At 39.3% G+C, this 13,694-nt stretch overlaps 1 protein-coding gene across 21 annotated transcripts; it reads left to right on the forward strand.

The window, feature by feature from the left end:
- Positions 1–365: 365 nt before the first annotated feature.
- On the forward strand, positions 366–13,439 carry LOC103715693 (probable glycosyltransferase At5g03795). Of its 21 annotated transcripts, XM_039124106.1 has the most exons (10): positions 366–1,620; positions 2,491–2,714; positions 2,833–2,920; positions 3,239–3,299; positions 3,660–3,742; positions 10,636–10,692; positions 11,645–11,736; positions 12,100–12,172; positions 12,264–12,636; positions 12,740–13,439. In XM_039124106.1, the coding sequence occupies exon 1, from the start codon at positions 535–537 to the stop codon at positions 1,612–1,614; it is 1,080 nt and encodes a 359-aa protein (XP_038980034.1). In that variant the 5' UTR covers positions 366–534; the 3' UTR covers positions 1,615–1,620; positions 2,491–2,714; positions 2,833–2,920; positions 3,239–3,299; positions 3,660–3,742; positions 10,636–10,692; positions 11,645–11,736; positions 12,100–12,172; positions 12,264–12,636; positions 12,740–13,439. The 21 variants fall into 21 exon arrangements, with proteins under 21 accessions (XP_038980034.1, XP_038980027.1, XP_038980028.1 ...); XM_039124099.1 differs by having other exon boundaries at positions 11,633–12,172; XM_039124100.1 differs by having other exon boundaries at positions 11,645–12,172.
- Positions 13,440–13,694: the final 255 nt, after the last annotated feature.

Raw genomic sequence — 13,694 nt, forward strand, 5'->3', positions numbered from 1 at the left:
TCCAGCGGAAAGATATATTTGTCAATTTCTTAAGTTGGCTCATTTTTGCCATTATATGTATATATTTGTGATACAGGGTGGGGAGATCTACAAGTCCCTTGTCAAAGTGGTTTACAAGGAGGGTGATATTCTTGAAATAAAAATTTTTGAAATTAATTTTAACATAGCTTCCCAAAATAATTTATTTCCTTTATGTGGTGAATTCTAGCGTATTTAGATATAAATAGTTTTCTATTTTTTTTTCTAAGCATGATAATTTCTAATATATTTAATTATATTAGATATTTTTAGATATTTTTTTTTTATTTTTTTTAATTTTATGGATATTTTTCTGAGGGCTTTTCTACGATATTCTTTCAAATTTTTATAATTTTAGAGACCGTGGGGAAGGGCGAAATCGGATCATATATTGCTGATAGTAATATCTGGAATTTTAAAAACCTTAATCCCTCCTTTCCTTCCCCAGTGAAAACCACCGTCTCCTTCCTCTCCTGCCAAGAAGCCAAGATTCCACTCCAAGAACTCGCGGCGACCATGGCGGTCCCATTTCTCCACCTACTCCTGCTCCTGCTCCTGCTTCTCTTCCTTGTGCCCCTCTTCCTCGCCGAAACCACATCCTCCCCCTACCTCTCACCATCCACATTCCTCCCAGGCTACCAGAAGATGCTCAAATCCTTCAAGATCTTTGCCTACCCCACCCCCCCGAAGGACCCCGCCGCCCTCGTCGAAGCCTCCTCCTCCGCCGCCCTCTTCGATGCCTCCCTCCTCCGGAGCCCCTTCCTCACCTCCGACCCCCACCGCGCCCACCTCTTCTACCTCTCCTTCCCATCGGAGGAACCCCGCTCCATCGCAAGATTCCTCCGGGCCATCCGCTCCCAGTACCCCTTCTGGAACCGCACCCTCGGCGCGGACCACTTCTTCCGCTCCATCGACGGCCTCGGCATCGAATCGGACCGCAACCTGGTCGAGCTCAAGAAGAACTCCATCCAGATTTCGCCCTTCCCCACGGCCCCAGGCCGCTTTGTCCCTCACAAGGACCTCACCCTCCCTTCCCTTATGTTCCAGCTCGCCGACCTCCCGATTCCCAGCGCCAAACCCTCCAAATTCTTCGCTTTCTACGATGGTGCCCCCCGGAGCCCGGTGATCTCCCCGATTCTTGACGAGTTGCGCAGGATCCCGGATTTCCTGATCAACTCTTGGCCGTCGAATCCCGTGAGCCGCCTGGGGACGATGTCCGTCAGTAGGTTCTGCTTGTTCTACTACGACCGTGATCGCCCGCGTCGCGATCTCGCGATCGGGGACGCGCTGGCAATGGGATGCGTGCCGGTGGTGATCTCCGGCTGTCCGATCCTCGACCTGCCGTTCTCCGACGTGCTGCGGTGGACCGATATCGCCCTCTTCGTGGGGTTGCACGGTGGCGCTGGCGAGGTGAGGCGGGCGATGAATCGCACGTGCGGGGAGACGTACGAACGGATGAGGGTGGCCGGCGGCAAGGCTAGCATCCATTTCAAGCTGAGCACGGGGCCACGTCCGTTCGATCTCTTCCACACGGTGATATACCAGCTCTGGCTGCGGCGGCACACCATCAGATACCGGCGCTACAACGAACTGTAGTAGTAGGTCCGTCCGATCTTCTTTCTTTGGTACACGAATCATGATGGTCGATCTTGTCCTGTGATCCCTGAATCTTAAAGCACCCTAGCAGTGCAAAGGTCCTGTATTGCGAATGTATTGGATCATTATTTATTTGTTTTTTTCCCTCCGTAGATCATTGGATTAATTTGATCCATCGTTCGGAATAAATGACCTTACTGTGCAGTGCTATGTTTTTAGGTGATGTTTTGTTGTGACATAAGTTGAGAGATATCCCTCAGTTGGAGGATATCCTTCCAAATTCTTGTCAAACATCCAAAAATTTAGATATATACAATATGAAGGGGTATCTCTCCATACCATTTTGGTGAAATAGATTTATGGGATGGAATAGATTGATCTTGTTCCTTTCAATTATCATCTTACTTATATGTTATTTAATCATACAAAAATAAAAAATAATTTGTCTTTATATAAGATTTAAACATCACAACATTTAATATATATTAAAAATATTTTATTCTCTTCATTTATTTGCTTTATTCATCAATCAAATACCAAAACATGAGATACTCGCCCTCGAATTTATTCGGCAAACTAACACTATCTTAATTGCTTGTCCTTTTGTTGCTTTTTGGCTTGAAAAATACACTAATATTTTTTGACTCTTGCACTGCCGGAGGTAGCAGTGACTGAGATGAGTAGTGTGTGGGGTGTATATTCATTTATTTTTTGAAAAATGTGAATTTTTTGGTGTTTATTTTGCATTTGTTATTGATGGAAGTTTGGCTTTTGGAACAATCAAGAAATGGAACACTGCCCAGATGGAGGGATTTGAGTGTGCATTTTTTCTTATTATTGTTGTGGCAGAGGTAATTCATTAATCCGTCCTTCCAGGTTGATATAATATCTATCAGAGAACGTTGGATCGCCGGAGCGTGACAGTTCGCCAACGTCATATTATGCGTCGTTGAATTGCCTTTGCTGTTCTTCTATTTATAGTCAGCTTCCCTGATTTTTTCTTCATATCAGTGTCGTTTTGTTTGGATTGGTAGATGTTAGAGTTGGATGGCCTGATCCCTCAGCTGAAGGTTATCCATGGCACTGGGACTAATGAAAAGGTGGATACAATCATTTGTCTTCCCTCTGCTTTTCTTAACTTTCACTGCAGGATCAGACACATGTGGATTTTCTCTGGATAACGTGATTGTTGGTGAAATCTTGAATAAATCTCAACAGGGTTCAACATTTGCGGAATCTGTTATGAGCTGTTGCAGATTTCGGACTGGGCTCTTTACATCCCCTCAATTAATGTCCTGGAGCATTGGTAAGCTTTTGAATTCCACTCCGTAGTTTTCTTATCGCTGGTTGCAAGTATTGTAGCTCCAGACCCCGGCAGGGATCTGGATCTGATTTTGTTCTTTCTCAGATGCAAAGCTTTCTGTCAAATGCAAGAACTAGTATATGGTTGTTTTTTTTTTTACGGGACAACTTGCTGTGTAGGGTTTCATCTATGCACTTGCGGTGCCTTTCCGTAATCAATTATTTAAAAACAAATTAAATCGTGGTTTGCATAATTATAGGATATTTAAGCTTAGCTGCAGCCAATACTGATTTTCGTCTTTTTCCTGACCTGAGAATTTAGGATGGAAATTTTGGAAGAGAAGTCTTTGGAATACTTTTGATGGTGTTGGAACAAGCTGCTGGTATGTGCATTTATAATGCTGTCAGATTTATTAGCTTATGAGCTACCTTTTGTGTTTTGGCTGCCGACAACAAATAACTGGAGCAAGGCCATTGCATAAAATAACATTTGCATAAAATTCTGCAGTTTCTTGCTTCTATTTTCATTCTTTTTTGAAACAATAAATCTCCGCTTCCCAAAACTGAATACTTCACAAACAATTAAAAAGAAAAAAGGTGTTTGTTTTACATGTTGTTCAGTCTAATTCATTTTCTTCCTGGAAAGCAAAAAACAGAAGATAAAAGCAATACCAGCTAGCCCTAAATGTTGCCCGTTATTTAGGAATAATGGATGCATGAGGTGTATGTGCTCTTCCTTGCAGGACAGAACTAGTGATGATGTACCATGCCAACCTATTTCCGGTTCCTTGCTTTGCTTGCATTCAAAATATGTTCAGCGGAGCAGGTCACTCTTGCAATGCTTTTTATTTTTTCCCCTTTTACTCCTTTTGTTTTTTCTTTTACCATAGATCTCTGATGCTGTTGTCACTGTCTTTCTTTAGCTGCTTTGGTATATCTGTGTAATCTTATTCGAACATGTCTAAAATGTACCTTTTATCCTTAGAAGCCTCATTTGGAATTCTGTGTTGGATTTATGTAAATCAAATGCTTACTATGCTGATGTCAGCTTTGCTCTTTGGCTGCATAGGAGAGATAGCATGGCTTTGTCTTTCCTTTTTCTCTCTCTTTCTCTCTCTTTTTTTGGGGGATGGTATTATCACAGTAGCACTTAAAATATGATAGGGGATGGCCCTTGTCTCAGGTTGAATATAAATTTGACCTCACCTACTTGGCAGTTAACTATGGTTTCATAACTTTATATTTAATCCTTGTAGATTAAGAAGTATATTTACTAGCCCAGTGTTGTCAAAAGCAAAAAGCACCCTCAAGGGGATAGGACCCCTGTGTCGCTTGGGAGCAAGGTGCCAAAAAGGCACTCGCCCGAAAAAGCAAGGCTCTAATTGATAACAAATGCAGCAAGTACATTAGAAACAAAGACTTTAATTCAAAGATCAACACAAACATCCTAAAGAATTTTCAGGACTTCAAACATCATAATCATTAGTTGAGATCTCTCTGCTCTCATTTTCACCAGATTTAGATTCTTCATTCTCCTCACTATCTCTTCTGAATTAGCCTCCTCTTTGAAATCTGGTTGTGAAGCTGGAGCTATTGCATTTTCCCTTGTTCTTGCTTGAGACCTAGTGTTCCCCACTTCAAACTCCAGCTGCAGTTCCCACTGCACCCCATGTCATAGTATTATTATGAAACACCAATTCATCTTTTTTTTTTTTATTATGAAACACCAATTCATCTTCAGATTCAAAATCTGCACTCATTCCCCCCCCCCCCCCCCCCCCAATCATTCATTACTTTCATCACTGTTTTCCAGTGAGATGGGCCAGGGACATCACACATACTAACGTGCTTTGAGAGCTTGATTGTCGTTAATGAAAGAAAATTCATCGAGGCATTTTTGGTCAAGTCTGTTTCTCTTTTTGGTATGAATCTGTAAACTAAAGTAAATGATAATGTGTTAATTTATGATTAGCTGACCACTAGAATCAACAGGCCTATGATCTATAGAAAAACACACTCCAATCATGTTCATAACCAGTAGCACTACAAGTCAAGCATAGAATTTTGATTGCTAGTTGCTGCAAATTAGGAGCTGAACTTCCATGTAAGTGCCACCATTCAGCAGTATAATAAAAAAATACAACTTAAGCTATCTAATATATAGTCAAATAGTTCAGTAAATAAAAAAAAATCGTACGCTGAGATCTTGTCTTCCTTGATCTAACTGCCAATGGCAGACCAAAAAGACCTTCAGCATTCTTGAATAATGACAATTCATCGACGATCTTGTCTTGCAACTTAACAGTAGGAATTAATTTTGCGAGCATATAATCCCTTTGTTGCTTCATCATCAAACTCCAAGTTTGGATTGTCAAAAGGACATCCGGACTTAAATAGTGACCTACTGCATGCAAAGGCTGATGAAGCTGACAATCCCTTGCATCAATAATTTCAAAAATCTCCTTGTACTTCTCTTCATTCTCATTAACTGATTTCTTGATAGCTTCTTTAGCTCTGTCCAGGGCCTCATATAAGTACCCATAGCCAGTTTCTTTTCACTATCAACAAGATGGAGAACTTTAACTAGAGGGCCCATCACCTTGAGAGTATGTATACGACTTGATTCCAAATGAAGGCATCAAAACAATCTCCATTGCCTGCTTGCTCTATTCTGCCATTGCCCATTACTAGTCAGTCACTCTTTCGAGGTGAACATTCTTCTCAAAATGAGTTTTTGCTTATGGATGCATTACATTGTGAGGAATGGAGTTGTAAATCAAGTCATAGTTGGCTAATCAACTCTTTCTTTGGTGTAAATTCCATCATCATATATAACACCCATATTTAACACCCCTGAAGGGTTGTGGATGAAGCTACTAGCTGAAATTGGCCTTTCCAAAATCTTTTTGATGTGAGGGATCAGGTATCTTCCAACGTTAGATCAACACAGTGAACCGTGCAAGGTGTCCAATACAGATGTGGCCACTTTGGTTCCAACAATTTTCCTATCACCAAATAATAGGATAATTAATTAGAATCAATAATTGATGAATTTGTAGTATGGAATTACGGCTTAGACTTAAAAAGGAAGAATTTACCAGCCAAGACATAGTTTGACCCATTATAGGTTATCACTTGAACAACATTTGGTGCATCAATGTGTTCCACCATTTTGTCAAGCAACTCAAGCAGTTTTTCCCTTGTTTTCGTATAAGAGGATACATCAACTGATTCGGTAAACATTGTTCCAAGAGGGCAATTCACCAGAAAAATTATCAAAGTTCTGTTCTGTTTTATCAGTCAACCCATCGGACATAAAAAAATAGCCATGCTTCGCCCATGCATCCTTGTGACCTTTCATTAGGTCCTCCATATAATCTACCTCCTTTTTAAGGAATGAAACCCTTAGTTCATGATGACAGGAGGTTTCCCATATGGACCATATTGTCCAATAGCTTCAATCATTCACTTAAAGCTATCTAGATGAGAACAATTGAATGGGATTACAGCTTGATAAAAGAATCTAGCAATGTACTCACATGGTTTCTCTCTTGCATTTTTGTCATATGAAGTGATGGTAGTTTGCTTCAATCTTCCGGATTTAATGAATGCAGCTACTTCTGGTTTTTTGGTAACAAAGGCATCCAGGGTCCCTTTTGCCTTGGCTTCTTTGACTTGGGCTGCTTGCTATTTGAAGTGATTACCTTTTACCTTTGTCATGAGAAATAACAACTATATCTTCATCATCCTCATCAATTTCAATTATATTTTCTTGATCATCATAGTCCAACAACATATCATAGTACTCTTCTAAACTCTTCTTTTCAGCCAGCATTCTGACTCTTCTTTAACATGTGGAGTACATTTTAGACAAGCCTCAGCATTCTTATGTTTCCCCACTTCGTGTTGTTTTGCTTGGAAAATCCCACCCTTTGCAGCCTTTCCACAAAATAAACATATAACAGCATTTAGGCCCTTAGGATCTTGTAAGTAATTATATTTTCACCCTGGATATTTTTTGTCACATTTTGATGATGAGCCCTCTGATGCCATTTAAATCTGGAATTAGATATATAGAATACAAAAAATAAGTACATAATCTATGATCTATTTAACAATTATAATGTTCAAACTTTTTCTAAGCCCTAACAATAGAGTTGTAACTAGAATACAGAAGCATATTTTATGAATGATATACAGTCTATGGATTGCTGTATTGCCCCATACCCCTCGGTACAGGGCATACCATACCGTACCAGGTGGGAATCAGTATGAAATTCAAGTTCAGATCAGTACAGGATCCATACTGCCCTGTACCGCCCCATATCGAGGTGTACCAAGGTATGTACCGACTCATACCGAGGTGTACTGAACCGTACTAAGGCGTACCAAGATAAAAAGTGAGAAAATGGTTACATTGTGGATCTTTGTTTACATAATGACATTGTCAATCTGAAGTTAAGAATATAAGAAAAATAAACTAAGAAATTAGGATAATATAAAAATAGAAAGTGGTATGGACAGAAATTCAAAAAACAAAATATTTACGAGACATGCATTAAAAACAGAATATGGTAATAGAACATGTTACAACCCATATAATACACTGTTAATCAGAAACTAGATAAATGAAAACAGAACACTGTGAGAAAATAGAGTCGAGATCACTAGTCAGAATGCAGAAACCAAAAACAATAAAAAAGAATAAGAGAACTGAATGAAAAGGCAGAAAAGGGTAATAGAATGAAGAGAAATAAAACAACAAACTGGGGGAAGACAGGAGAATAAACTAAGAGGACACAGAAACGGGGGGAAAAGGAAAATGGAATGTCTATGCTGGCTGTTTCCATTATTAAACAGAGAGGGAGAGAGAGTGGGAAAAAGAAACAAGGAAAAGAAAAAAATAGATGAGAAACATTAAACAAAGAGAAGCAGGACAGGAGAAAAGGAAAACTAAGCAGGAAAAGGTCTGAACAAGGACAAGAAGGGAGAAAGACATCATGAACAGTACAAAAACGTGTCAAGTACAAATAAAGAAAAAATAGAGAAAGGAAAAGTCAGGGAAAAAGAGAAAAACCAGAAGATGAGAGAGAGAGAGAGAGAACAAGTCAGAATATGAATAGTATAAAGGAAAAGAATAGAAAGAGAGAGAGAGATGAAAAACATAAGCAGAAGAACAAAGGAAAAAAAAACAAATGCCGATTAAACAAAGAGAGGGAAGAGGGAGAGAGGGGAAGTAAACCTCAACTCTAGCCAAATAAAAGAAGTGGCTTCTTTGTTGTTCCTAAAGCCCTTTATTTATGAGGACTCTAATCAACTGTAATACTCAAGATAAAACTAGAATTACTTGGGTAGGCCATTACCCGTACCCACCCGTCCTTGCCTTCGGGGTAGGGCAGGTAGAGTTAGATGGGGGTCGGGTTGAACGAATTGGATCAGCTAAAGCTACAATATTTTTTTTTTGGCATACAAATCAATTTTTTTTTGCCTCAAGGAGGGGATTTGTGAAGAGTTATATATAATCCAAGTTGAGTTTGGGGTGGGTTTTACTAGTACCCGTACCATCTCAATTCTGCTCCAGGTCAGGTAAAACCCACCCTATTAGGATCAGGTTGGTACTTGATGGGGTGGAGTAAATTGCAACCCCTAACTAGAATCAATATTTTAAAACTCACACCGTTGTTCCAACCTGAAAGATACTTGAAAGATGATTCGGTCATGGGTCATTGGTTCAGCCATCAGGTCGACTGAAAATAGATTGTGACATTATTATGATGCAATAATATATTAATTGTTAAATATTTATGTAAATTACAAATATAATAAAATTATTTATATATTTTAAAACTTCATAGCATTCTTCTAATACTGTCCAACATTGTTTACAATGGTACAACCTCGGTAAAATTCCAGTTTTGATTATAAAAAATGTAATGTAAATAGATTTAGATTTTCATTGCTTAAGAAACTAAATTACAAATCAAGAATTATAATTTTATAAATAAAAATATAACATCACCCTATAAATTTAATATACCAATGAAATTGTTGTGGACAGAAAACAAACCATACCTTATTCTAATCCCAAATCCCAGCCAAAGGAATAAAATATTCTAATTCTTCTGCCGCCAAAATTCTTTTTGACAAAAGAAAGCCTTCATGCCACATCCCTCTATTGGAGCTTGAGGTAATTTGAAGTCCAAGGCCTTGCTGCCTTGAGACTAGGGCAAATCATGAAGGTGGTTAGGTTGAGACCTCCATGTCCACCATCACTGTTGAAGCCCATGGCCGAGGTTTTGAGCATCAAGAACTGAGAGTGGGCGGACTAGGCGCTACCAGCTGCCAATGAAGCTCGAGGCCACAACTCTTGAGATCAACGAGAGAGATAGAGATAGAGAGGATAAATGGCCTACCTTTCTGGCACTGACCATCACCACCCTTCGGTCATTAATAGCGTGGATGAAGAGCAAGAGGCTTGTGGTGGTCGCCCCTTGGGCTATTAAATCAAAGGATTGAAGTCCTTGCCCTAATTCCCAATCCTAAGCGTGAAACAAGGTTTTACTAGTGTTGGAAAACCAGGCTGTTCATGGGAATCGTTTCGGTTTGGATGGATTGCCAATTCAACTGATGATTCTTACAGTTGTTCCAAAATTAAATGATTTTTTAGGAGGCATGGGATTCGGTCTGCCCGGACTGCAAGCCTGGCCGGTTGGTGGTTCAACCGGCCGGTGATCTAGGTTGTAGAACTTTGAATAGGACGGCTTAGAAAGATGGGCAGAAATGGAAGAAACCAAAAAAAAAGTTTGTTGATCTAGAAAGCCGCTTGCTTGAATGCCTCTCTCTCATGACCAGGTGCTAGCCTAGGCAGCGCGTTACCAATCCCACCTCGCTTGTGTAATGCTCAGGTGCCACAGGGCTGCATCACCTTGCCCAAGTGCCTAGACAAGCGCCTTGAGCGCCTTTTACAAAACTAAACAAGCCTCATCCCAGCAATCTGGGAGGTAGCTCTCTGAAGCTTTTGGTTTTACTTTCAGCCTATAGAATATAAGCCAGCAAAAGATTTCAAAATAATCTCTTTTGCGGGTTATGGTTTTCTGGATAATATAGTTATGAATTATTGCTCACCTAGCAAGAAGAATCAAATTCGAGAAGAGGATTTACGTATTGGAATGCTACCTGTTCAAAGTTCCATCACGTGATGATTCTCAAAATATTCCAAGTATACTAGGCCTTTAAATTGAAGGCTAATTCTAGCCTATATATTGTGAAGCTCCTATATTCCTTTTATGTTAGGACAGGATGAGATATATAAGCAGAGGCCTCATTGGATGTGTATGACAATATCGCTGTTTACTCCTCTTGCCATCATAAGTTCGACTTTCATGTGCCTTATACCACTACAATTAATTCTTGCATTTTGCCTAACTATTATTCATCAATCTGGCATGAATGCATATTAGTTTCAGTAAAAAATGTGTTGCATCACAGACCAGTATATTGCAAGATCTTTCATTTAATAGCATTCTCTACTTTCTTGTGATAATGCTTCTTTCCATTTAGAGTGTTTGTATTGATTTCATCTTCTCTTCTTCTTGTTTTATCACATTTATATTGGCTATTGATACGGAAGTTTGCAATCGCTGTGCATCAAACTTTCCCATACAGATGGAATTTGTAGAACTGAATCACTATTTTAACAATGTATGTTCGCTGAAGCAGTTAGATGTTGCTATTCTCGAGGTTGGTTTGGGAGGGAAATTTGATGCAACTAACATGGTGCTCACTACTATTGTGTTCAGTTATAGATTTTTCACCAAAATGTATTATGACTTTATGATCTAATTTGGATGTGCCTTAAAATTCTAAAAATCATTTATGCTATTATACATGATTGATATTTCATTGGTTGAAATGAATCAACTATAGGTTGGATAAGGGCTCATTATATTATCTTATCAATGTTCCTGCATCAAATTTGGAATTTCATGATCTAAGCCAATACTAAGCATTTTAACTCGTTGAAGTTAAGTCTTTAGGACTCTGTACACTCGGATAGCTCACTGAGTTATCAAAGCATTGATTTTTGGAGATGTGTGGTGCATGCAAGTCAAGCTACTTGGAAATTTATGTTTTTACTTGATACCTGTGCTTTTACCATGAAATAGAATATTTCTTTGATGCATCCCAGCACGATATTATCTTTGTATCCTGATTATAGTTCTGCCCACTTGTTCTGTCTCGTATATGGATTATGGTAAGGTTGAACATTTGTAGAGAGAGTAAGGGGGAGGGTATCTTGGGAGGCTTTATGAATGCTTTATCCCGGAAAGCATCTGGATTTCCTAGCAACGTACTGTTGAAGAGTCTATTGACTTGCAATCAAGTTTGATTCAGCATTAGTGTTAGGGGATGTCAGTTTGATGGTTCTGCAATCTTGTATTAGCAGGGGCTGCGTGAGGCGCATGTATTGATGCATGACCAACAATGTATTTGCCATTTTCAGGTGAGTTCATGCAAGATTGAGGTGGCCACGAAGTAGTGTTATGATAGGGATGCATTTCTATTGGAGTTTAGGGGAAGATGGGAAGTGGCCGTGGGACTGGACCTGAATCACATTGTTGGTTGTGTGATTCATTGTGCTTTGAGTCTTCCATGTTTTATGCTTCCCTTTTCAACTGTGGAACTCCTTTTTAAAATTCTTTATGCCATTTTTCAGTGATATCTAAAGAATGAGCAACAACCTGGCTCTTGAAGTACAAGCAGGCTAGTAACTAAGTGGATTTCATCGAGCAATAGTGCACAGATATCGAAGACTGGAAGGTCTTGATTCTTAAATTGATTTTGTTATCTTGTTTCCCCAACCAGCGTCTGACCAGACTTATACTGATTTTATTTGACCTCAACGACACTCAGATTTGGGAACTAGTAATGTGTATGTGTGTGTTTGAGAGAGAGAGAGAGAGAGCAAACAAGGCTTTTGTGCAGTTTCCAAGTTATTGTTAAATAGTATTTGTGCTCTTATTGGAGATTGCATATCTTGGAAATTTCATTTGTGTCCTTTTCAGTTTCCACTGCTGCTGCCTAATATAATTTTGCGTGGCATATCTATTCACTCATATGAAGTGTTATGATGCAATGATAAAGGTGTATTACTTATGATTGTGACACTGCCCATGCTCTCAGTGGAGCGTCTAACATTTGACGAGTTCTTTAACCACCAATTTCTTTTGGAGAACCCTTTAGATGAAAGATTGAGGTAAAGAATCCTGAATTTGATGCTCCCGCATTACCATAAACCATTTTCTGGAACATATTAAACTATGTAATTTTCTTCATTGCATGAGAAGACAGACATCAGACAATGTGAGAGATGGCCCTCCAATGGTTGAATGCAATCCAACTAGGCCACCAGGAGAAAGTTCTCATGAAAACTGCTTGCCTTTCCCTTTAGATGTTGAATACAGTGGGCAAGATGGAATTCCATCTATGCCGATGAAAACGAGCTCAATGAGAGCCACTTATGGATTCTGTTAATATCAGATTAGACAAATCTAGCTTGTCGTCCGTCCAAAAATATGAACTTTGTTTCTGGATATAGTTCCATGCAAAACTAGAAGCTGCTGCTTATAGCCAGGCATGGTTCCCACAGATCTCTGGGTGTCAATGCCAAAGATACCAAGTTAGCTCCGGAACAAAGGCCTACCAATGTTTCTCTGAAAGGTGTCAACCTCCGTCTTTCTTTGCTCTTTATATTATTTTCTACTTTTTTTTATGAGTTTACACTGATTATCTCTTCTTTGATTTATGGATTCTACAGCCGTAGATTCTCTGGAGTTTGTCGACCATGATTACGTCTTTGTGCCTGGACCACCCCTGGAGATGTCATCTTGTTCAGCAAGTGCCTCCCTGTCACGTAAGTCACCATGCGAATCAAAAAGCTCACCGATTGCATATCCAAAATTTAGTGCATTAAGTGCATCAGTGCCAATAATAGGTGCAGCAATCAAATGAACTCATGCCATTTGGGAGCCTGGAAAGTCATAGCTCTCCAGCATCTGAGACTTCACACAATGATCAATGGAGTTGAGGGATTCTATGAAGCAGCCATCAGCCCACTGCATGACAAGGATTAGATTATTGCAGCGGTGTGCATCTGTAACAGAATTGGTGAAAGACGTGGTAGAACTGCCGACAGAAAGTTGTTTTGAATTCATATAGTATCTCAGACAATTTTCTTTTGGACTCTTCAAAAACAACAATTTGCTACAGTTTGTCTTCGGACAGAGTTCACCTGAACCAATTTTCTTCGTTTTAACAAAGTATGGAGCAATACTAGTTTTAGTCTTTAAAGTTTCTTATCCATGTATTGGGATTTCAGTGGGTTTTATTCATTAATTCAATTTCTATGTTGGTACATCCATACCATTTCTTTGGTGTTACTTGCCTCCATCTGACTTTCACCAATGCTTGCTTGGTGAATCACGTAATCAATACCAAAATAGTGCGCTGTCTTTATTTATTTATTTATTTTTGCATGTTTTGAATCTTTTAGATCATTTTCAGAGTACATTCAGATCGTAGTTTTAACTCATGATTGCAATTTTTGCTCTTGTTCCTCAAAAGATCATTGTTTGACATGTTTCTTTCCATTGAAAATATTGTACTGAAAGATCGAAAATGGGTGGACAATCGGAAGCATTCGCAGTTCAGCCTGTAGTTCTTGCAATTTGGAAACAAGCGCTGCACATCTGCCATGCACAGGCTGCGTGAGCTATAGA

Source organism: Phoenix dactylifera, chromosome 3 (genome assembly GCF_009389715.1).
Source record: "Phoenix dactylifera cultivar Barhee BC4 chromosome 3, palm_55x_up_171113_PBpolish2nd_filt_p, whole genome shotgun sequence".
Taxonomy (NCBI): domain Eukaryota; kingdom Viridiplantae; phylum Streptophyta; class Magnoliopsida; order Arecales; family Arecaceae; genus Phoenix; species Phoenix dactylifera.